The sequence below is a fragment of the Rhododendron vialii genome, chromosome 6a (assembly GCF_030253575.1).
Source record: "Rhododendron vialii isolate Sample 1 chromosome 6a, ASM3025357v1".
NCBI lineage: Eukaryota > Viridiplantae > Streptophyta > Magnoliopsida > Ericales > Ericaceae > Rhododendron > Rhododendron vialii.
In genome coordinates, this window is record NC_080562.1 from 42522661 (window position 1) to 42545384 (window position 22724).

At 38.6% G+C, this 22724-nt stretch overlaps 3 protein-coding genes and 1 long non-coding RNA gene across 11 annotated transcripts; 2 read left to right on the top strand and 2 right to left on the bottom strand.

The window, feature by feature from the left end:
- The first annotated feature begins 1532 nt into the window (after nt 1-1532).
- On the top strand, nt 1533-6382 carry LOC131329756 (calcineurin B-like protein 3). 3 transcript variants are annotated; one of them, XM_058363126.1, is made up of 10 exons: nt 1533-1618; nt 2962-3020; nt 3101-3255; nt 3550-3632; nt 3820-3879; nt 4223-4331; nt 4417-4469; nt 5145-5225; nt 5320-5432; nt 5931-6382. In XM_058363126.1, the coding sequence occupies exons 3-10, from the start codon at nt 3132-3134 to the stop codon at nt 5986-5988; spliced, it is 681 nt and encodes a 226-aa protein (XP_058219109.1). In that variant the 5' UTR covers nt 1533-1618; nt 2962-3020; nt 3101-3131; the 3' UTR covers nt 5989-6382. The 3 variants fall into 3 exon arrangements, with proteins under 3 accessions (XP_058219109.1, XP_058219111.1, XP_058219110.1); XM_058363128.1 differs by lacking the exon at nt 1533-1618 and adding an exon at nt 1715-1791; XM_058363127.1 differs by lacking the exon at nt 1533-1618 and adding an exon at nt 1817-1945.
- Nucleotides 6383-7311: 929 nt separating this feature from the next.
- Nucleotides 7312-11347, bottom strand: LOC131329690 (heat shock protein 90-2). The gene is made up of 3 exons (XM_058363001.1): nt 11048-11347; nt 9494-9635; nt 7312-9407 (listed from the first exon to the last, which is right to left on the bottom strand). The coding sequence occupies exons 1-3, from the start codon at nt 11168-11170 to the stop codon at nt 7570-7572; spliced, it is 2103 nt and encodes a 700-aa protein (XP_058218984.1). The 5' UTR covers nt 11171-11347; the 3' UTR covers nt 7312-7569.
- A 1552-nt stretch (nt 11348-12899) lies between these two features.
- Nucleotides 12900-19526, top strand: LOC131329757 (peptidyl-prolyl cis-trans isomerase FKBP16-1, chloroplastic-like). 5 transcript variants are annotated; one of them, XM_058363130.1, is made up of 10 exons: nt 12916-13115; nt 13874-14062; nt 14203-14237; nt 14425-14518; nt 14666-14726; nt 14970-15015; nt 15222-15292; nt 16046-16119; nt 18256-18333; nt 19294-19526. In XM_058363130.1, the coding sequence occupies exons 1-9, from the start codon at nt 13057-13059 to the stop codon at nt 18290-18292; spliced, it is 666 nt and encodes a 221-aa protein (XP_058219113.1). In that variant the 5' UTR covers nt 12916-13056; the 3' UTR covers nt 18293-18333; nt 19294-19526. The 5 variants fall into 5 exon arrangements, 4 of the variants coding, with proteins under 4 accessions (XP_058219114.1, XP_058219115.1, XP_058219113.1 ...); XM_058363129.1 differs by having other exon boundaries at nt 12918-13115; nt 19316-19526; XR_009200829.1 differs by having other exon boundaries at nt 12919-13115; nt 16046-16154.
- Nucleotides 19527-19621: 95 nt separating this feature from the next.
- On the bottom strand, nt 19622-22526 carry LOC131329787 (uncharacterized). Of its 2 annotated transcripts, none has more exons than XR_009200835.1 (4): nt 22204-22526; nt 20737-21833; nt 20577-20645; nt 19622-20055 (listed from the first exon to the last, which is right to left on the bottom strand). It is a non-coding gene; the product is annotated as an uncharacterized LOC131329787 (long non-coding RNA). The 2 variants fall into 2 exon arrangements; XR_009200836.1 differs by having other exon boundaries at nt 19622-20020; nt 22204-22520.
- Between the last annotated feature and the right edge of the window lie 198 nt (nt 22527-22724).

Genomic DNA, 22724 nt, shown 5'->3' on the forward strand with positions numbered 1-22724 from the left:
AGACGATTCTAACGTATGGTGTTTTTTAGTTTTGAATTTGGTTATTGGGTTTGATTATTGAGTTTTGGTTATTGGTAAAAGTTGTTAAGTTTGGTTATGGAATAGGTGGAATTTGGTTATTTGCTAAAAGACTTGTAACTTTGCTTATTACAATGTAAGGTATTTTTTTAGCATTGTTATTAAATTTGCTTATCTATACCAATTTGCTATTACAATGTGGATGCTCTAATAAATTTTCTATATCTATCTCTATTTACTCATTACTCTAAAAAAATCTTTCTCAAAATCCAAATCGAACATGAAGTTATTCCATTTTCAACGACATTTCTTCTCTGTCACAATACTCTCCCGCTCCCTGGCAACCCTTTTTTTTATTGATGACCGTATGTATGAGTCAACTTACGAGCACATCGATTAATTTTGGAACCTAAATTTAGTGACCGGAAAATCCTCTAGTGGCCCAAAGATTTAAGAATGTTTGGCCTCCGTGGAATTCGAACATGCGACCTTATGAAGTATAAACACATATTTACTTTCTCATGCTCACTTGACCAAAGCCTTAGAGTTCACGCAACTCCTGTTCCCCCTCTAAAGTATAATTTTTGGCCAACTAACACATTCTTTTGACAAAAAAAGAAAGAAAGAAAAAACTTACATTTTTAAGATGGCACAAATGGAAAATATAGGTAGAATAGAGGATTGATATCCGTTTTTTATCTTATTTTTTGTTTCGCCGTATCCAACCAAAATTGAGGGATGGGAGGTAATCGAGCATACTTTAATCAAAGAGGAAAAAATAAGAGAATAATCCGTCGATTTATAGTTGATTAGAGCACTAAATTGATGGCTAAGTCAATATATTTGCAGGATTCAATTTTACGGGAATATAAGAGAATTAATCTTGATTTTTCTGAGATATCGTCACGTAGTGTCTTGTCCTTTCCATCACCTCACGTTAATTGGGTTTGTCAATATGTGGTGAAGGAAAAGCTTGAGGTACCATCACATGGTGATCGAGGCCTCTCTACCACCACACATTAAAATGGGTCAACCAATGTTTGGTGCCTAACTTACCATATCAATGCACAATGCCACGATGTATGAACCCCACCTCCACATTGAATACGGTCCTAAGATGTCTTGTATGGATTCTGATATATGGTGTTGGAGAGCCCTAGGTGCCACGTAATTTTTTCATAAAGGCCCTAAGTAATTATTCTCAAATAGAATAAATATGTGGATCCTCATCAATGTGTAAAAAACACCCGAACCACAACATGGTAGTTTCCCAACATTGAGAAAAGAAGAAAACATCCGACACGGGGTACCCCAATTTTCTTCACCACTGCACATTAATGTGATCCAAAGACGAAGCATACAAACCCCACATCAACGTGGACTGTTAAAAAGGTCTAAACACCACGAAACAGTGCCGGTTGGACTATTAATAATTACACCCCAAAAACAGAGTAGGATTAAAATGGAGTACGTGGAGTAACTTGTAAAAAGAACAAATTATTGGGTTTTCTACGTAATTGTGGCAAAGATATACGGAGTACTTGTTTGTACCCATAAATTTATTCACAATCAGAACCAGCCGGAAATCATAAATCGACAGGTACCTCTCTCTCTCTCTTCTGCTTTCATCTCTCTGTTTGTTAATTTTCGGTATAAATGGGTAATTTAGATGATTGACACAATACGTTTGGGGCCTAGCAAATAAAGCACACCTTCAGGAGTAAGGGGTTGTCCGATCCACACCAGGAGTTATTCCATTCAACCCAGATGTAAGTGGGTATTACACGTTTAGGGGGACCTTTTTTTGAAATTTTTTTGAGGGTCTGAAGCTTTGGATTCCTAGGCTTCTCCCCAAGCCCGGCCCTGATTTTTGGGCATGAGGAGATTGAGCTCAATTTTTGGGTACTAGATTCAATTTCAGCAGGAGGTGATGGATCATACAGCTGAACCGTAGTAATTGGGAGAAAGGGTTATTTTCTTTTATAACTCAGGTGTCCTGGCTAGCTTACGTGCACCTCGACTAATATGGGGGTCAATCCCACCGTTCACTTGTGGGGAGCGCAATTAAAGCCGGAGAAAAGCTCCGTATGGACGGCCCCAAAGGAGTTGATAGCACTTGAGAGGTTTTAAATTTGAGACTTTAGGTTGGAGCAAACCCCCAAGTCCCAAGCCTTCACCACTAGGCCGACACTTTGGGGTTGGGAGAAAGGGTTATTGAGTAGAGTTGTGCATGCAAATTTTAGAATTGCCTACTTGATTTTGCTGTTTGGATAGTCACTTTTGTGCTGCCGGCCGTGTTTGAATGTACAGATCTTGAGTTATGTAGCGCAAACCTAACCCTTTGTGTGGAACATAGGGAAACTGCAGTGTTCTAAAAGTTGGTCGACTGGTCCCTGCCTAGGCACTAGGCGGCCTGAATGGTCGGCGCTTGGGCGCTATGTGCCCCCCCTTTTCCGCCTGACTAGCGCCTAACGATTTTTTAGATCACTGGGAAAGGAAGGAAATTTCACAAAATTTCCATTTTCTTGTTTTGTTTGAGAGATAGAGTACTAAGCACAGTAAAATTTCCCCCCTATTTTCCTCACATTTTGCTTCTTAATTATTTTCTCTTCGCTGCCGTTTGTTATTGAGAAGTTGTGTGTGTTTGTATCCTGGGACCCTTTCTTTTAAATAATAGTTGTATTTAGAAGTATGTTATTTGCCTATTGTGCTATACCAAGAAGTAAGAAACTGATCAAAGATTCAAAATTTGTTGACATTCACTTTATGGGGAAATTTTTGATTCCGTTTTTACAGTCTTTTGCTATAGCTGCAACTTGCGACTCCTCTTGGGCTTTTTAAGATCTCATTTGTAAATGTATGGATAGAGATGTGTGTATGATATAATCAGGTTATAATGGACATTCTTATTTCCCTACTGAATATGGATATTGGAAACTGCAGCAATCTCCACAATCCTTTGCAATTGGGTTGCAGTAACAGACACAGGAAATGGTCAAAAGGTTAGGTTCATTCTCCGCTAGGGGTCTTCTTTTTGCATGCACTACCTAAAGAAAAGGTTTTGACTCTTTGTTTTGAACAGGCATGGAAAGTTTTGATGTGCAAGATTTACCATGTTGCAGTGCTTAGACGGGGTTAAGCATTTGTGTGCTCCCCTACTTGGCTGCTGTGATATTGATTTGTACGGACAATCCAGAGACCTTGAAGATCCTGAAGTTCTTGCAAGGGCGACAGTGTGTATGCCACTGGCCCTTACGGTTTTGATTTCGTATTAATTTGTATTTTTGACGTGTGAAGTATTTTGAGATTGTATATTGTCTGAGTTTACCTATCAAGTGCGGTCTTGAGCACTTGTAGAACTTTGGAGACGTGGAGAAGTGACGGTGTAAAAGAGCTTTTATTCTGATTAACTAGCTCTATGATATGCAGATTAGTTGTGTAATTTTGTTTCTATTTTCTCCTTTTGTTTGCTGTAATTTAAAAGCAACTTAACCATTCTACTGAGAATTCTGATTTGCTATTTGAATGCAGTTAGTGTTAGTGAAATAGAGGCACTTTATGAGCTATTTAAGAAGATTAGCAGTGCAGTGATTGATGACGGGTTGATCAACAAGGTTCATATTTCGTTATACTTGTCAAAAAAAAAAAAATCGTTATTACTGTTTGTTGTCTTTACATGGCCAGATGATATGCAAGTACTATGCCTGAATTCCTGCTATTACTCATGTTCTCTCTATGGAGATGCCTTTTTACCTCACAGTTTTATTGTACTGTGTTGAATGCTACAATTCGTTATTGCAGGAAGAGTTTCAATTGGCATTATTTAAGACCAACAAAAAGGAGAGCTTGTTTGCAGATCGGGTATTTAATCTTAAACTACTACACTAGTTGATCTTGCTAAAATTCGCTGTAACTGGACGATCTTCATAAACTAGTTTTAACTCTTTAACCATGAGCTTGTTACAATTGTCTAGATCTCCATGCAATTTCCACTCACACACATGTATCCGGTGATGGAAAGGATCCACATAGGTACACTTAGGTACAACCATGTGTGAATGTACCTGTTCTTGTCTGTTTTAAGAGCTGCAGATTGGGGACTTAAGAAATACTTGTATAACGTAATATCTTATTGTAGACATCTCACATTAAATGTGCTAAATTTTCGCAGACTAATCTGTTTCCTATTTTTTACGAATTGCAGGTATTTGACTTGTTTGACACAAAACATAACGGCATCCTAGGCTTTGAAGAGTTTGCTCGTGCACTCTCTGTGTTCCATCCAAATGCCCCTATTGATGATAAGATTGAGTGTATGAAGCACTACTATGTTGTTATTTTTGCTATCTATTCACCTTTATCCCTACTGTACATTTCATTTCACCGATACTCTTGCAGTTTCTTTTCAATTGTACGATCTGAAGCAGCAAGGTTTCATTGAGAGGCAAGAGGTAACTATTTGTTTTAGCATGACCCCCTTTGAATACTGACCAGTTTAACTGGGAGTTTCCTTTTCCTTGTTATGTTGTTTTGTAGTGCAGGGGTTTCATTTTGTATTTCACATATCTGGGATTTAACCTATGAAAGCAATATTTTATTCCTACCTCACGGGTAGAAACTCCGTTGTGTGCTACTTTGTGTGGTTAAGTACATTGAAAGATAAACATACAACTGAGAATAAACAATGACAGTCGTAAAGTGACGTTTTGGTGTGACTACAACTTGTCATCGTCCCTTGAGACTCCCTTCTACGATAGTTTTGACAGTCGTAAAGTGACGTTTTGCAATTGCCTTTGAAACTATTTGAAAGGGACATACCATCTGAAACTATTTTTAAGGCTTCCATTGTATGAGTGTCATAAGGGTAAAGCTCATGTGCACGCCAAAAAATTAGTTTGGAAAACCCACATCCTTCTTTGTTTATCGTAACTAAACTTTCAAACTGCTATTCTTGTAGCATGCTATGATCAAATATTAGGTTTAGACGCTAAGTTTCATGTTTTCAGCTCGTTCCTCTTAGTTTTAAGACACCAATAAGCAGTTCACATCATGATAGTGTAGTTTAAGTTATCTTGTCGTTTATTCCGGACTTGGAGGTTTCTAATTGACTTCTGCATGCAATGCAGGTGAAGCAAATGGTAGTGGCAACTCTTGCTGAATCGGGAATGAACCTTTCAGATGATGTTATAGAGAGTATCATTGACAAGGTGCTCCCCTTATCCGTATGCATGCTTCTTACTTCGTTTGTTGGAGGAATTGTGGAAAAAATTGTCTATGATATATTTTGGGGCAATGTTTCAGACCTTTGAGGAAGCTGATACGAAACATGATGGGAAGATTGACAAGGAAGAGTGGAGAAGTCTTGTTTTGCGACATCCATCCCTTTTGAAGAATATGACCCTCCAATACCTCAAGTAAGCTTCTTCTTCTTTTTTTCTCTTCTCCCAATTCTTTGTAGTTGGGGTGGGGTAGCACAGAAGGTGGATTACATATTTCGTACACATTAGTCTACTAATTGGTTGGATAATGTCAAAGCCCCAAATTAGTTTTCGTATTTTATTATAGCTGCTGAAGTACTCTTTGAAAACTAGTCTGGTTCTTCATGCTCTTCTTGAAACATGAGAACATTCCATCGCGTTTGCATCAGTATACTGGGATGCATCATGCTTGCTACTTATATGGGGATCTGTTACTTGAGTTTATGAAATACTCTCTCTCTCTGATGGGTGTAGACCAAATGTATTTGGTCCTTGTATGTCTCCTATTTTTTTCTCCTGTATAGGTTGAATCTATGATTTGTTGTGTAGCTCATTACTGACTAGGAAGATATGTGATGGAATACAGTTACTACCTGTCATCATTATTAAGTTAATGTCCTAAAATGCTGACATTTTTCTGATTTTCCTGAACAGGGACATCACCACTACATTCCCGAGCTTCGTATTTCATTCCCGGGTTGAAGATACCTGATTCCAAATCAGAATTTGGGGTTCTACTTGTTTTTAGAGGTCCCTTGTTGTGCGTGTTTATTGCCAATGGCGGTGTCCATTTTTGCCCGAGCTTCGTATTTCATACCCGGATTGAAGATACCTGATTCCAATCGGAATTCAGCATTCTACTTGCTTTGAGAGGTCGCTGGTTGTGCGTGTTTATTACCAATGGTGGTGTCCGTTTTTTGACCAAATTTGCTTCTTGTGTATGTTTGAGTTTTGTGGGAAATTTGCATTTCAATTTTTGTGAGTGTTATTTTTTTTTTTCAACTGACTGCGCAAATAGTTTCTTTCTTTGTTCATTTCATTCAAGAATGTAATGTACTATTTCAAGAATTTGAGCAATCATCTCTAGGCGAGGCAGCCCTTTCTTACATGATCTTGTGTGCATTTTACAACACTTCATAGTGTAGCTTCAATACATACATTCGATAATTACAATATCCATACCACTAAAATATGTTAATAATATCTTCAAAATGAGAAAAGTATTAAGGAGAAATTCAGGAAAAGAAACGAATGCAGATATTAAAAGTCTCAGGTGATATAACAAAGGATTTCCTCTAGTCCTTGGATATCAGTTGGGCGAACCTTTTTTTTAATTTTTTTTTTACAGCTTGATAAACTTTTAAACCAAATTTCAACAAGTTGTCACTTGCCTCGTTGGACTTATAATGTTTAAGCTCACGATCGGCTCAATTAAAACTAGTTTAACGTTACCGAAAACTTGCCCAATCAACAAACCACAGCTTAAACATATTCTAGAAAACTCATTAAATTTACAAATGAAGAATGGACAATGCAACTCTTTCAACTCTATCACACCCGTAATATAGTTTCTGGCATGTATTATCATTTCATAAAAATAAGTTAGAAATATATAGATATATCCATTTCTTATCAAACTGGATCCCTTTTTTTATTTGTGTAACCTTCAGCCAGTCCTACGCCCGTCGAGTTAGTGTTTTTCCAGTGCGCAAAAGAAGGATCGGGATAACCAACCAGGATTGCAAAAGAAGGATCGGGATAACCAACCAGGATTGCCTGTCTTCAGATTGAAGTTCGTGGGGTGACCTCAGAAAACTCGCACCAAACGCACGCACAAAACTCGTTCAACTCTTTCAAACCTCTAATTATGCTGGTTTAGAACCGTGCACAGACGCTTAATTTAGAGGGAGACGCAATCTGATAAAGCTGCCGGAAGTTCAACAGCAAGGGATCTAATGTCCCATACTGATCTTATCCTCGCCACTTCCCAGAATCATAGAATATAATACATTATCCACACGAACACATAGAGAACTTGGGGAAGTGCCCTTTCACAAAGGCTTCAAATTCACTGCATTTTGTCCACAAGATTGAACTAAGAAAGTCTGACTAGAATAAGAAATTATACCCTACATTCAGCAAAAATTAACTACCATAAACAAAAAACAGCATTCAGTTCTGTTATATAATTCCATCCAGCAGAGCATCAAAAACTAGAGTAGCGTTTTACTAAAAACCAGACACAATTACTTAGGGTAACACTAATCCAAAATCCGAATACGGGCAGGAGGTTTTAATCAACCTCTTCCATCTTGCTGCCCTCAGCGTCAGCATCAGTCTCCTCAAGCGGTGGCATGTCCACATCAGCCTCGGCAGCATCATCATCATCAATACTCAGACCCAGCTTCAACATCCTGTGAATCCGGTTGCCGAAAGTGTTGGGCTCGTCAAGGCTGAAGCCCGAGGTGAGCAAAGCGGTCTCAAAAAGCAACAGAACCAAATCCTTCACAGACTTGTCGTTCTTGTCAGCATCTGCCCTCTTCCTCAGCTCCTCCATGATGGGATTCTCTGGGTTGATCTCCATAGTCTTCTTGCTTGACATGTAGCCTGCCATGCTAGAGTCCCTCAATGCCTGTGCCTTCATTATCCTCTCCATGTTAGCAGTCCACCCGTACTCTCCAGTCACTAAACAGCAAGGAGAGTCCACCACGCGATCGGAAACAACCACCTTCTCAACTTTATCGCCCAAGACATCCTTGATCACCTTGCAAAGACCATCAAACTTCGCCTTGAGCTCTTCCTGCTTCTTCTTCTCATCTTCGCTCTCCTCCAGTTTCAAACCTTCTTTGGTTGCAGAAACAAGCTTTTTCCCCTCAAACTCCTTCAACTGTCCCACTGCATACTCGTCAATGGCATCAACCATGTAAAGGACCTCATAGCCCTTCTTCTTCAGCTTCTCAAGGAACGGAGAGTTCTCAACTGCCTTTTTGCTCTCACCAGTGATGTAGTAAATCTCACTCTGGCCCTCCTTCATCCTAGTAACATAGTCCTTCAAGCTAGTCATCTCGTCGCCACTCTTGGTGGAGTGGTACCGAAGGAGTTCAGCAATCTTGGTCTTGTTTGTAGAATCCTCATGAATGCCGAGCTTGAGGTTCTTGGAGAAGGCCTCATAGAACTTGTTGTAGTCTTCCTTGTTCTCAGCTATCTCAAAAAACATCTCGATGCATTTCTTAACAAGATTCTTGCGAATGACCTTAAGGATTTTGTTCTGCTGCAACGTTTCTCTGGAGATGTTGAGAGGAAGGTCCTCGGAATCCACAATACCCTTCACAAAGCTTAGGTACTCTGGGATCAACTCCTCACAGTTGTCCATGATGAAGACTCGGCGCACATAGAGCTTGATGTTGTTGGGTTTCTTCCTTGTGTCAAAGAGATCGAAAGGTGCCCTTTTAGGAATAAAGAGGACAGCCTTGAACTCTAGCTGGCCCTCAACTGAGAAGTGTTTCACAGCCAAGTGCTCTTCCCAGTCGTTTGTGAGGCTCTTGTAGAAAGCAGCATACTCTTCCTTGGTGATCTCCTCTGGCTTCCTCATCCAGATGGGCTTCTGCTTATTCATCTGAGACCACTCATGGGACACCTCCTTGATCTTCTTCTTTTTCTTCTCCTCCTTCTCCTTCTCTTCATCAACATCCTCTACCTTTCCTTCCTCATCCTTCTTCTCTTCCTCATCCTCGTCATCAGAAATTTCCTTCTCCGTAGTCTTCTCAATCCAGAGAGAGATGGGGTAACTGATGAACTCGGAATGCTTCTTGACCAGATCCTTGAGTCGGCGTTCCTCGAGGTACTCAAGCTGGTCTTCTTTAAGGTAAAGGGTAATCTTCGTACCCCTGCCAAGACTCTCACCAGAGGTGTCTCGGGTGATGGTGAAAGACCCACCAGCTTGGGACTCCCATACGTACTGCTCGTCATCATTATGCTTTGAGGTCACAATGACCTTCTCAGCAACCAAGTAAGCTGAGTAAAATCCAACACCAAACTGCCCAATCATGCTGACATCAGCACCCGCAGCGAGAGCTTCCATGAACTCTTTTGTGCCCGACCTAGCAATGGTACCAAGATTGTTCACCAAATCTGCAAGTCAATGAATTACACGTGTTAGTACATGATGTGGTGTTACAAAGACAATGCAATGGAACACATGATGTGTTACTACATACCAGCCTTTGTCATGCCGATTCCGCTATCGATGATTGTCAATGTGTTGCTGGCTTTGTCAGGAATAATGTGGATGAAGAGCTCTGGTTGTGCATCCAGCTTGCTCTTGTCGGTCAAGCTCTCGAAACGAATTTTGTCCAGAGCCTAAATAATTCCCAAGGTCACAAGCACAAACGGAATTATTAGTAAACAGATCCATAAAACCCAACACATGATTCTCTTTGTACAGTATAAGGAAAAAATACATTATAGCACTAAAATTGAACATAAAGGAGAATAGGATGACAGCGCACAGTTATTCCTCATTATACAACTTGGTCAAACCACAACTTGTGAAGTAACCCGATATGCTTGATCGACATAACTCTAGGACAACAATATAATTCCTCAAGCAAATCCCCACAATACAAGAAGGTAACAGGTAGTTTGGTAAATCAAAATTCCATCCATATGACACCGTTGGCATTCACATCCATCCATGTGATAGGAACGAGCATAGCAAGCCTTCTGATCTAAATCACATCAAAAACTGTGGACAATGGGGGAAGGGGGTTGAGTCATGCTAAAGTCATCCGCTGTTTGTTTCGTAAACATATCATCTGTTGCTTAACGTAGCCAAGCATAAACTCGAGATCACCTGAAGTATTACTATATGTTGAAATTTCCTAGTCCCTTAGAAAGAATTCATTAGCTCTTTTTCTCCCAATTTATAGCCAAAACAAATAAATTGTTGTGATTTTCAATAAACATGATCTGTTTAGTAATAACCAAATGAGATCCACAACGTAAAATCAAAATTCAATCTATGTGTCACCGTTGGCATTCACATATATCCGTATGATAGGAAAATGCATAACAAAAATGGACATGAGCCTTCTGATCTAAATCACAACAAAAACTGAGAACAAAGGGGGGCAAAAAGTCATGCTAAAGTCATCAGCTGTTTGTTTCTTAAATAGCCAGACAAAAACACAACGACAATATCACCTATTGCTTATTTTAGCACAAACTCATTACCTCCAGAAGTACTATTATATGTTGATAATTTCCTAGCCCCTTTGAAAGACTTCCTCAGCTGTTTCACTCATTGCAATCTTAAATTATCTTAAAGTATCAGTTTAGTAATAACCAAATGAAATCCACAACGTAAAAGCACCGGAACTTTTAGGATCTAGATGCCACCAACAAAATTGTAAGGCTAGTAAGTACACTGTCTGTTCCGCAAATTAGTTAATCAAAAAGAGAATAAGTACACTGTCTGTTCCGTAAGAACTAACGATCCTTGCTTTCACGATTATGTAATAAGTACGCACAAACACGTGCGAACACATTGTAGAAAATTCCTACTTGGAACGAAAAAAACGAACAAAGCTAATTAATCATCATCGTACTCATAACAGTCCCAGGAATCTAATCTATCTAAATAATGAAAAAACGTACGTTAACAAACGACAAAATTAGCAGTACGTCACAGATCTAGCGTCTCATAAACCAAATTCCTCATACAAACAGAAGCAAACGCATAATCAGAAAACGCAAAAGAGACGACTACTCACATCGGAAGAGTTGCTGATGAGTTCACGGAGAAAGATCTCCTTGTTGCTGTAGAAGGTGTTGATGATGAGACTCAACAGCTGGTTGATCTCCGCCTGGAACGCAAACGTCTCCGTATCCGCCATTCTCTCTCTCTTCTCCGGGAATCGGGTTTTAGAAATCTAGAAACAAGACGAGGCAGTGACGAATTTTAGGGTTTTGAGTGTGGGGAAAGCAAGAGGCGAGATTGTGGAAGAGGAAGAGGGATTATATAGGGAGTTCACTAGGGTTTCTAGATCCTTCTATTTGGCAAATAGTTAAATGAGCTGAGACTGGTTCTTTATTCTTTTTCTAAGGAGAGTGAGGTATGGGCCCCGTTCAGTGGCCCTCCAGGGCGGTGTAATCGTGTGGTTCGTGTTCGTTCGAAAAGGAAATTCTCGCCGAATGAAAAACTACTAGTACTCCATTACGGCCAATTTGGAACATAAGCCGACTCCATTTTTATTTTTCGTATTTTTTTATTTTTTTTTATTTTGTTAATTTTGCATCCAATTTTGATGAATTATATATTTTTTTGTCTTATTGTGTCTTTATTTTAAAATTTTTGATTTTCGATAATAATATTTTACTTTTTCGATTTCCATCGTTGAGATGAACCAATAATTCACCAAAATTGGATGCAGAATTAACAAATCCAGCAAAAAAAAAGGTTGGCTTATTTGCCAAATTGGCCACAACTAAGGGTATTTTCGCTAACCAATAAGTTATGCACAAGTTATTGTTATCCACAATTGTCAAGTTGTTTTCACTAATTAATAAAAGTTGTATATGATATATGGGTGGGTGAAACAAAAAAATAGAGGGAAAAAATGAAGAGGAAGAAATTGTGCGTTAATGTGAATAGCATGATAAAATATACTGTAATAACTTGGAGTCCAAAAATTTTGGTGAAAACGCTCCTATAAAAGTAGTGCTTTTTTTTTTTCCTTATTTTTTGAGGAAGATGAAATTACATAGGTAGTTGACTTCATCAGATCTAAAAAAAAGTTTAGTTGACTAGGGTCTCTAGACCCTTCTATTTGGAAAATTTTGGCAATTTGTTAATGTGGTGGGACTTGTTGGGTTTATCTATTCGTGGAGTTATAATTGCGTTGGGTCAAGTTAAGGGATAGCAACAAGACGATGTGGGTTTTGTTGCACTCCGAAATCCCAACCAAAAAGTACAACATGGTCTTAACTCCGTCCCAAATCCCAACCATGTAAATCATGGGTGCTCCTGTATCCACCACGCCGGGGGGGGGGGCGGGGTTTACCTACTCGCCCCAGGACAAAATGAGGAAAATTTAATCTATACTAAAATAATAATAATAATTGAAGTAGAGGAATTAATCAATTCTTCAATTCGCATCAACTATACGGAGAGGTCTATTTTTGAACGAGTCAATCTTGTCTCATAGTTATTCCACGTACTAAATCTTTATTTTTATTTGTTTTGGTGCAATTTCATCGATGATAGTAATAAAATTTATAAGACATCAATAAAACCTTGAATTTATATCGACATATGCTCACACGGTTTTCGCATTTTGTTGCTACATGGTAGGGAGGCGCAAAGGAGTCGAATTGAATTTTATGGTGATCAAAGTCTGACTTGTTTAAAATTAAGGCTTAAGCTCAAGTCTAGCCCTGCCATTCAAGCTTGGTTCGAGCATGAGCTGAGCTCATTCGCATGAGCCAGAGATATTACATACGAGCCCTGAGCCCAGCCTATTCGAACGAGTCAAGCTACGGAGCCTAAAATTCAGTTTAAATTTGGCTCATTTACTAGTACTACGTAAAACAAATTGATCCGAACTGTGCCAGGCGGATTGGTTACGTGGGGAGTCAAACGTCTCGTGCAATCAGGAAACTGCCACCCCAAAACCATCTTCTTATCCCTTATCATATCTTCATCGGCAAACTCTCTCTCTCTCTCTCTCTCTCTCTCTCTCTAACACACACGGTCACACACACTGGGAGCTCTTTCTAGCAAATGGAAGCTCCAACTTTTCAAACCCACATCCAGTTGCCAATTGCCTTCAAATCCACAAGGTGAAAATAAACCAATACCATAAAATTACTATTATTTCCCATTGTTTCGTCGTTGGTACAATTTCCCATTGTTTACGTTAGTTTTGGCCAAATTGACGCTTAATTGTACCTTTGCTTGTTTTTTGCTGATACGCTTGATTTCCAATTCAGTTACAGCAATAAAAAATAAAAATAAAATTGCAACTTTGTTTTCTTGGTCCTTTCAAAATAAATGAGGCTGTAGCCCTTAATTTACTTTGACGAAAATCTGAAACAATGGGATTGAATTTGGTTCCCAACGATGGGCAGTTGGGTAAGTATATTGATACTCTATGCATCAAAAAAAGAAGAAGAAGGTATATTGATGGAATCAAACATCAATCTGATTTTCGCGAATTGGGTGTTTTTAGCTACTGTAGTTCCCGTTGCCCCGTTGGATGATAAACTGCAAGAATTATGAGGATCTGGCCATGATAAATATTGGACATTTTTAGGTTTCTCATTTCAATCTAATAGCCGAGTAAGAAAATTACCAAAATACATGTTTTGTCAGATATGTATGGTTATTCCATCAATGCTCCATGATGAAACAATTTTACGTATCATCATACATAGGGAAATTGGGTTGTGACCCCTTTTAGATGCATCAACTGATATAGACGAAGATATAAGGTTAATTTATGGTTGTTGCAATCAGTTTTAGGAAGCTTTATATGAAGGGAATAGTTTTCCATGTATTAATAGTACGCAACAAAGTTTTAACATTGTCATGGACTCAGTTTTATGAACAGCGAACAATCCAAGATTGTTCTCCCAAAAAACTTGGGTGGGAGATTCCCCACCCCGATGATGGAAAGAATGCCAAGAAGGTCGCTTCTGAAGCTTGTCGTCTGCAATCCTATCCTTCTAAATGTTTATCCTGTATTTGGTGAACCAATGCAGGAGATGAAGGAGCCTGAAGTAGTTCGGTAATTGTTTTGTGCCCTCGTGATTTGTTTTCACTTTTCTCCGACGAATGGTGTAAACAATTGTGAACTTTCTTCATCCAGTCCTTATTAGTTTCATTGAATCGCATGTGAAATTCTTGTGTGGACTTTGAAGCATCCAGGACCCAGAAGCTTGCTAGTGGAGTGAGGATACAAGGTAAGATGTTCTAAAGGTTTTACATCTCAAGTAGAGTATTTCCTGTATTTTACTGATGTAGGTGCTTTCCATTTACAATCTATTTCTTTATTCTTTTGGGAAGGGGTAGGGTAGGGGCCTTGTAATGCTCTTGTGCCTTGTTTTATTTCTGCGATGTTCTGCTTATTTGCTTGGGTTGTTTTCCAAGACGTTATTGAAGGGGAAGGGCCCGAGGCTCGTGAAGGAAATCTCGTTGAAGTTAACTACGTATGCCGGCGATCAAATGGGTATTTTGTTCATAGGTAATTTGGGTTCTCCTTTGCATTTTGGAGTTATAGAGATAGAGCCTTCAATCCTGTTGCCCGTATTTCTCATGCTAAACATATTTGTATTTAAACCTAGCTGTTTTATCGACTATCTTCTTAAACTTGAGCAGTATTTTGTTGCAGTACTGTGGATCAGTTCAGCGGAGAAAGCTCTCCTGTTTTACTTGCTCTGAATGAGAAGCAGGTTAGATCCGCTTCATTATTCTTTCCAAAGTCTTGCAGCTCTTGCTTATTGTTGAAATGCAACGAGGGTCTTTTTTGGATGAAGACCTAAAGTCACAATTGGTTGTCTGTATATTGTTTCAAAGTTCTGTTCGTTCATTCTATTCCTTTGATACATGTAAGAGATCAGCATACATGCTTTTTAACCCATTTGATCATTCTTTACATGTTACGTGATTCATCTTGCAATAGTTCCCCTTCACAGATAATAAAGGGCCTGATGGAGGTATTGGTCGGCATGAAGGTTGGAGGTAAATTCAAGAAGCACATCTCTAGAAGATTTATGATTCTTATTGACAAAATGACTTAGAAAAACCTCATTTGTGGGGGTTAAATTTAGATTTCATAACGAAATAGCAAAACCACAGTCACAAGACTCATAACCAAAAGTACCTGCTTTTTCCTATCATTTAAGAATTATCTAATTTCTCAGAACATACTTGGGTTATTGTTTCAGGGAAGAGAAGAGCATTAATACCTCCATCCGCAGGATACATCAATGAGTACTTGCAACCAGTTCCTGAAGAGGTTTTGCTATTTTTTTACTATTTATCTCATCACCTTCATTGATAAGTAAGCACTTCGTGTTATTTTGTATAGTTCATGCTATCTTTTGTTCCAAGTGACTGCTATTTTTTGAGCATTTGTCGGCCTCTCTTGTGGGAGGAGCTCCCTCGTGTTCCTGCTTGCATTTTTTCATATTTCTGCTTATCCACTACAACAAAATAAGGAACCAACTGAGCAGGACAGAAAAACAAACAATTAGAAAAGAAAAAGACCAAGAAACACAGGTCACAGAAGACATAAACCATAGCAGAAAATGAACAGGTGATATGTGGGTAAGTTGCGAGCCTATCACTGTAAAACAAATATCAAGGTGCCTTAGTTACAACAATTTTCCAGCCACATCATTTAAGCAGAAGTTATTTATAGGGATTCTTGAGTAGTAGCAATTTTCAGATGTGAAAAAACCAAATGAAAGACAACTCATGAATACTCGATTCGGAATACTCATGCTGCCAATTAATAGGCTGTAGAAATCTCCGATCCAAGCACTTAGGCCGCATCTCATGGCATTAAGGAGTATAGAGTACACTTTCACATCTGCAACTGCTGTTAAAATTGGCCCTTGAGGTTAAGTTCGTTACATAGGATCGATGACTGCCTCAGAGTATTGCTTTTAATGCTCTCTCAAACAGTAATTACTCAAGATAATGCATAATACATACTGACAGGCCATACATCTTACGCATACTATTACGATATGGTTGTTTGTGGCAGTTTGGCCCTCGACGCAGCCTTTTGTCTCATGCCAATGAGCCTTTGGTATTTGAAGTGCAGCTCTTGAAAGTTCTGTGAGTTTATTGCTGCTGTGTCCCTCTTTAGTTCTGTGAGTATATTTGAAGTGCAGCACTTTTTCCTCCTAGATTATTTGTATGAAGAAAACATTATTGAAAGAAGATTGAAGCTTTATGTATCCTTTGAGTCTACAGATTAACTTATTCATGGATCTATTAGGAGTAAATGTAGTTTAGTGGAAAACTTACATTTCAAGGCATGTCGTAAACGAATGATCCATGCATTCCCATGGCTTTACTGAGCTTATCTATATTAAAGGGAGGAAGGTGTGGGGCCGAAAAAAGATATTTTCACAACAAGGGCTGAGATTGATTTGGATTTACTTTGATCCAATGGACTAGGCCTTCTCTCTCGTCCAATTCTCACGAGACATGTGACTTTTCTTTTTTTCTTTTTGCTTTTTCTTTTTCTTTTTACATTGGGGACTGAACACTTTTCCTCTCCCCCGTTGTAGCCCCACCCTCCTTGCCGCAAAACCTCGTCCCTTCCTTGCAGCTGTAGCACATCCTCCCCCATTCGAGGCTGCCGCACCAAGCCTCCCTCACCCTAGGGTGGCTCCGGTGATAACCCTCTTGGCCACCTCCACCGCATCAGCCCCCTTACATCCAGTCCTGTCAGTGGGCCTCACACCATCTTTGTGACCCATGTTCTATCCATTGAATGTTAATTTTCTGATAAGTTTTTATTTTCTTTGTAAGTAGTTCTGATAAGATTGGTGTGAAATATATCAGGGAATGAAAGTTGTTGGTGCGATTTACTATTTTTCTTTGTAGCAATCTTTTGTTTCTAATCGAATAAGAAATGGAACAGATATCTCATACTGTTCTTCTCCATCTGATTTGTTTGTCAATAGAGCAAATTGTTGGTGGACTTTTTGCTATTGCTAGCAATTGCTTTTCTTAAAGTCCAAAGGTTGAGTTTCCGCAAGTTTTGGGGTCGGGTGAAATTGAGTAGAGTTGTGCCTGCTGCCTGCTGCCTGCTCTAACTCTAATCGTTTAATGTTGCATAAATTAGATGGTACAATTGTTGTCCACAAGATTGTTTTGACTAATCTCTTTCAATCCATGATTTTGATGTTCACTCCCCCTCCTCTACTCTCTAGTCTCTTCTGCTAAATGTAAGAGAAAAATAATGGATTAAGGCATTACATTTTGTAGCAACTCGCTTTTGAGTCATAGATATAGATGAAGTGTTACGCTTTAAAATACCAGGCTTAGTGAAATGTTATTTGATTGGACTTTTGGGTAGTCTATTCGATGGAAGGGTGGTAAATTGGATGACAATGGATTTGTAAATTGGATGGAATCTAGTTGTGCGAGTAGTGTCTCTATGAACATGTACAACTAGGAGTGTGGTAAGGTGTTGAGGCTTTTATGTGTAGGTCACATTTGTTCGCTGATGTATATTTTCTCCAATGTCTACGAAATTAAAGTAGTATCGTTTTTCTTAACAGTTTGGAAACATTTGTGAGAACTCCCAACAATTTTTTGTTTTCACTCTGGAGAAGAGCTCGTAGTACACCTTTCAGCATGGGTTTCTCTTAGCTAAGAGCTTTTGTTGAGAGTGCGGTAGGTAGTAGGCACAGTTTGTAAAAAATAGTTTTGCTGGATTGATGCTTCATATCATTTTCTCACTTGTTGTGTCTTGGCTGCCTCAGTAAATTGGTTTGTGCTGTGTTACTCTTTTGTTATGTTCATGTTTATTGAAAGGAAAGGATGGTAACTTCCTCCCTTAGTTTTCCTTTAGGTAAGCAGGTGTCCCCTTTGTGTTTACACATGATTCGTTTTTCTTTTTTTCCGTTTTCCTTTTTAGTGAAATAGAACGAATTGCAGTACTCAAATGTGGAGAACCATGTGGTATCAATTGGAGGAAGTCTGAGTACGTTTTGACAACAACGGTTGAAAAGCTATAGAGTACTACCATGGAGTCTTCATTTTTTTCCGCCAAAAGCCATAGCTTACTGATAGTGCATGGTCTTAGACTAAGCTTTTTGGTTGTGACTACTTGGCTTATTAACAGTTTTTTGCTACATGGGTGGTTGTTATGCTTATTGTTATGTCAGCACTGCTTAGGCTTCCTTAACTTTTCTCAATGTAAACCTTTTAGCCTTGTAAATGACTTTATGTGTGTAGGTTCATCTTCTTCAAGAAAGAAATGTTGGAGTTTTGATCTGCAGTGAGTGGAACCTCAAAGAGATCTGCATTATTGAGGTAACTGTATCTGTTACTTTCAACCACAATTGTGTTATTGTTTGGGCTTCTTTGGGTTCCAAACTCATTCTACACAAATCAAATCTATTTCGTTATGCTTCTGAAAAATTTTCTAGCAAAATTTACTTATCTTTTGAAAAGAAGAAGAGGCAAAATGCGAGGTTAAGCTCACTTTGAAAGGGAAAGGGAAGGGGAAGTGCATGTGAGGTTCAACTGTTTTCCTTAATGTTAGATTTGGACATTCAATAAGTTAATCCAATTAGACTTTGAGTTGATATCTTGGGATAATCTAAACCTCAAATATGTAAGTGGTTTTAGAGCTTTGTGTGGATAATGTACTTGCGTTCATTGTTGTTTTGTTGGTGGATAATGGAGATAACAGCTAGATAGAGCTGAAATACGGCTGAAAATTGACTCTAGTCAATTGAGAGATTATGTCATTATTGTTCTTGAAGTAAATGTACCAAAAGCAGATAATGTTGATGGATTTCATGGGTTGCAGTATAAAAATTCTATGCATGTGATATTTTGCTCATTTTTAAAGAATCGATTAGTTTCTGCTGTTACATGAATTACCCATAGCCTTGGTTATTATCTTCTCTGATGAAATGAATGAAAAGCTCATGATTATTGGAGCTATCAAACTGTGAAACTGCTTTTTCAAAAGTCGGTCAAAAAAAAATTTTTTCCAGTCAAAAGTCGGTCATTTGACTTTCACACTGTCAAGACCAGAACGAGTAGGATGAGTTTGGTATTTTGCTTTTGGTTCTTTAGACGGGTATGGTATTCATGATCTTTGGGTTGACACTATGCCATCGAAATAGATTTGGTTGGGATATGATTGGCGATCTGCCTCTAGTAAACTTTGGGTTGGAATATGCATGGTTTTAACTGGTTGTCTTGTCTCTTGTGTACATGTTTGGACTCGGTTTTCTTTGCTGATTCTAAATTCTATTCCAGTTTAAAATTGTCTCATTTTCAGGTAAGATCCGGTGCCCGTGGTGGTTTCATTAAAATCTCCTCACTTTTTAAGAAGTCCCTGAAGGAATTAGAGGAATACGAGCACCCAACCGGAGGAGCTATTACAAAATTGTTGACTGCATTGTAATGCACATTTTGTAGTACTATCTTTTTTCACCATCTTATATTGTGGGCAAGTTTGTTGGGCATAATATATTTCCTTGAACCCATCCCCATATATTGCTTAGTTGAGACTTCATTTAGTCTAAACTGCTCCAAATATTATTGCTTACTTTAGTTATTCCCCAGTCAAATAACACAAACAATATACTCCTATCCAACAAATCTGTCTTCCATATTTCCGAATGAAACACATTGTCGATATCATTCACAAGATTGTCTATCAAACCACATACGTCCGAATGAAACACATTGTCGAAATCATTCACAAGATTGTCTATCAAACCACATACGTCGTCTCATTACTATATGTTTGTACCATACTAGTAACACTAGAAAAATGAATAATATAGATAGAGCAAATAGTACTGTAGCAGTAGGAGAATGAGAGAAAGGGCTTGCACCATAATGCATCCCCTCCAATGATTGTTTGATTTTAATGGACGTGGAGAGCTGATTCATTGTTTGAGCAGCAGAAAATTCACCCGATACAAGCATTGCGGTCCCGATACCTCCGCACTTCCAACCCAGTAGCAATTCCCATCAGCTGCAGCAGTAATAGTCATCGAAAAAACAGCATTTCTGAGACAAACATAATGACGCAGCAGCATGTCAGCATATTTTTGCAAAGTAAGAATCACAAGAGGAAAGAGAACTAGCATTTTAGCAGCCAACACTCTACACATGAACAGAACTCCATGTCCAGAATTAGTAACATAAGTATCCAACAAAAGAGACTGCAAAATTGAACAACAATGCTCTGATGTAGTGGCCCCATTTTGAGCCAGGAGAATATCAAACTCAGTTGTGCGTTACTATGTACATAGTAAATCACAAAGACTATCAAACCAGGAGACTTACAATTGTAATACTTGACAATAAAAGAACAGATAAGGTGAAAGAAAAATAAAAGTTCCAAAAAATGTGATATTTATCATCACAGTAATGTGTTCGAGCACTCAGGTCATTATCTTTTTCCTGTCGGTCCTAAACTTCTTTCCCAACAGATTAATTTTTTTTATACAACATGGATTTTTGTTTATCTACACATGTTTTATTACCACTTTTGCTGTCGGATGTGAAGGATGCATCTCAGTTCATACCTTGAGCAATTTCTTTGCCTTCTCAATTTCAAGAATATCAGGCTGACTTGCACCAAATACTTTCTCAATCTGCCAATGTTAAAGGGTTACATAAACAAAGGACAGCTCAACCACAAGAGAATCTTAAGTGGAGATCTAAAGTAATCAAAGTAGTCAAAACCTGCTCTAAAAACCAATACAACTGCAGATTCAACTGATGCAGAAACTAACAGCTTCCAAGGGTAGATTCCAAGTGCAGTAACTAATAGCTTCATTCCAAGTGCAGTAACTAACAGCTTCATTCCAAGTGCAGATGTAAGTAACAGCTGCAGTCACAAACTTTCACAAACTGCAGTAACAAACACAGTCATTCCAGTAACAAATACAGAACCTGCTCTAAACATCTCTTAAACAAAACAGGTTCATAACATACCACAAACAAAATAGGTCATAAACAGGTTCCAAACATCTCTTAAATGGCATTACCAAAACAGATCTTCAGTTCACAGTCAAAACAGACCAAATTGTGGGTCTCATAAACTACCAAGTGCATAACATATACCACATTGACATTAGTTACAAAAACAGACTAGATTATGGTTCTGATAATCTACCTGCGGATCCCACATGCAACATGAATGAATCCCAAAACAAAAAAGAAGCAAAACAGAGGATTCAATTGGGCTCAAACTGAAATCATAATGATGCACTTTAATTGGTAGTTTCATAAACTGAAATTTAAACACTAGAGCTTGAAACCCAACGTCTCAACAATGAGTATTCAATTTCCTCCGCTTGCATTCGTAATGGTGATATTTTCTCAGCAAGATTCCTCCAACAAATGTCATAATAATCACCATAAGTATACAACGGACCGTAGCTAATCAACAACCACTCGCTCACTAATTTTTCAAATCATGTATGGAGTGGTATGACTGCTTCAGACCACATCAAAATCAAAACAAATTAAGAAGATTTTCCAAATTTGAAAACCACATTCTTGTAGTGAAACGTATATGTCGAGGCACCATAACAAACAGTGAAATTATGCATGCAATTCACTTGAACTCTCCTTGGACTGGTGCTTTCGTTTCTTACTCCTGATACAACAAATTAACGACAATTGAGAGACATAGAGCGTACTATCAAAGCAAAAGTTACTCCTAATACATAAAAGTGCATTAGCAATACTCGTCATGTGAGCGGATCCCGGCATAATTTGAGCTTCTGATCAACGTGCTCCATATCTGTCGCAGTAAGGGTCACAAGTTTACTTACCTGTACAAAAAGAGAAGAAAAAGTTTAAGGAGGAAGGTGGAGGTGAAACCGAGCTACATTCGCACATATTGAAAGTCTGGCAGATTTATAGGACATAAAGATTGGTCTAACCTCACATTTCGAATACGAAGTTCTAGTAGAAGCCTTACCATGCACAACCAACCGCGAAAGCTATGAATTCAGAAATGTTGTTCAAGTTTACAAAAACCATAGGCTGAAAAATGACTACCTTTAGAAGCCAAATGTCAAACACGTGGTAGGCATATACCTTGCATCGATTTCTAATGCTCAATATAAGATCAAAACCCGAAAAGCTATTAGAATTTGCGTCAATAGAAATTGAATTAGATACAACAACCACCCATTGTACCTTAAGATTGTTCCTCACATTCTTGGCTGTAGACGTGATTCAATTTCTAAGACTTCCGAGGCACAAATAGCAAACACCCGTTGTAGAGAGAAAGAGACGATGGGTGTGGCCGCGTGGATGAGTTCACCAGCTCCGATCGTCCGAGTCGCGAACACACCTCTGCCGGGTGGCTCAGCGATCGGAACTCGGATCGGCTACGGTGAAGGTCGACTTGGATCGACGACGTTGTTACAACGGACTACAATCAGAAGGCGCGAGGAAAAAACTAAAGCCTTTTCAAGTTGTAATCAAGTGTTCCCGGTTCACATTTTTCCAATCTTTTTTTACGCATATCTTCTCCGATTAGGAATCAAGAAGTATCCGATTGACTTGAAATCCAACAAAATCATTCTAATTGACAAGTTCTACAATGTGGACGAATTGGATCATAAAAATTATACCAAAGTAAGGTCAAAATTTTCAAAAAATGGAGGAAAAGACTTCTTCTATTATAAGGGTTGTAATCAAGTGTACCCAGTTAA

Bases quoted from the DNA above. Each gene is read 5' to 3' on its own strand.
- LOC131329756 (XM_058363126.1), top strand. From the start codon at position 3,132: ATGTTGCAGTGCTTAGACGGGGTTAAGCATTTGTGTGCTCCCCTACTT. The intron at 3,256-3,549 runs GTATGCCACTGG...ATTTGAATGCAG, and splicing joins TCTTGCAAGGGCGACAGTGT to TTAGTGTTAGTGAAATAGAG. The intron at 4,470-5,144 runs GTAACTATTTGT...CATGCAATGCAG, and splicing joins GTTTCATTGAGAGGCAAGAG to GTGAAGCAAATGGTAGTGGC.
- LOC131329690 (XM_058363001.1), bottom strand. From the start codon at position 11,170: ATGGCGGATACGGAGACGTTTGCGTTCCAGGCGGAGATCAACCAGCTG. The intron at 9,636-11,047 runs GTGAGTAGTCGT...GGAATTATTTAG, and splicing joins TCATCAGCAACTCTTCCGAT to GCTCTGGACAAAATTCGTTT. The intron at 9,408-9,493 runs GTATGTAGTAAC...ATTGACTTGCAG, and splicing joins AATCGGCATGACAAAGGCTG to ATTTGGTGAACAATCTTGGT.
- LOC131329757 (XM_058363130.1), top strand. From the start codon at position 13,057: ATGGAAGCTCCAACTTTTCAAACCCACATCCAGTTGCCAATTGCCTTC. The intron at 15,016-15,221 runs GTAAATTCAAGA...TTATTGTTTCAG, and splicing joins GGTCGGCATGAAGGTTGGAG to GGAAGAGAAGAGCATTAATA. The intron at 15,293-16,045 runs GTTTTGCTATTT...TGTTTGTGGCAG, and splicing joins TGCAACCAGTTCCTGAAGAG to TTTGGCCCTCGACGCAGCCT.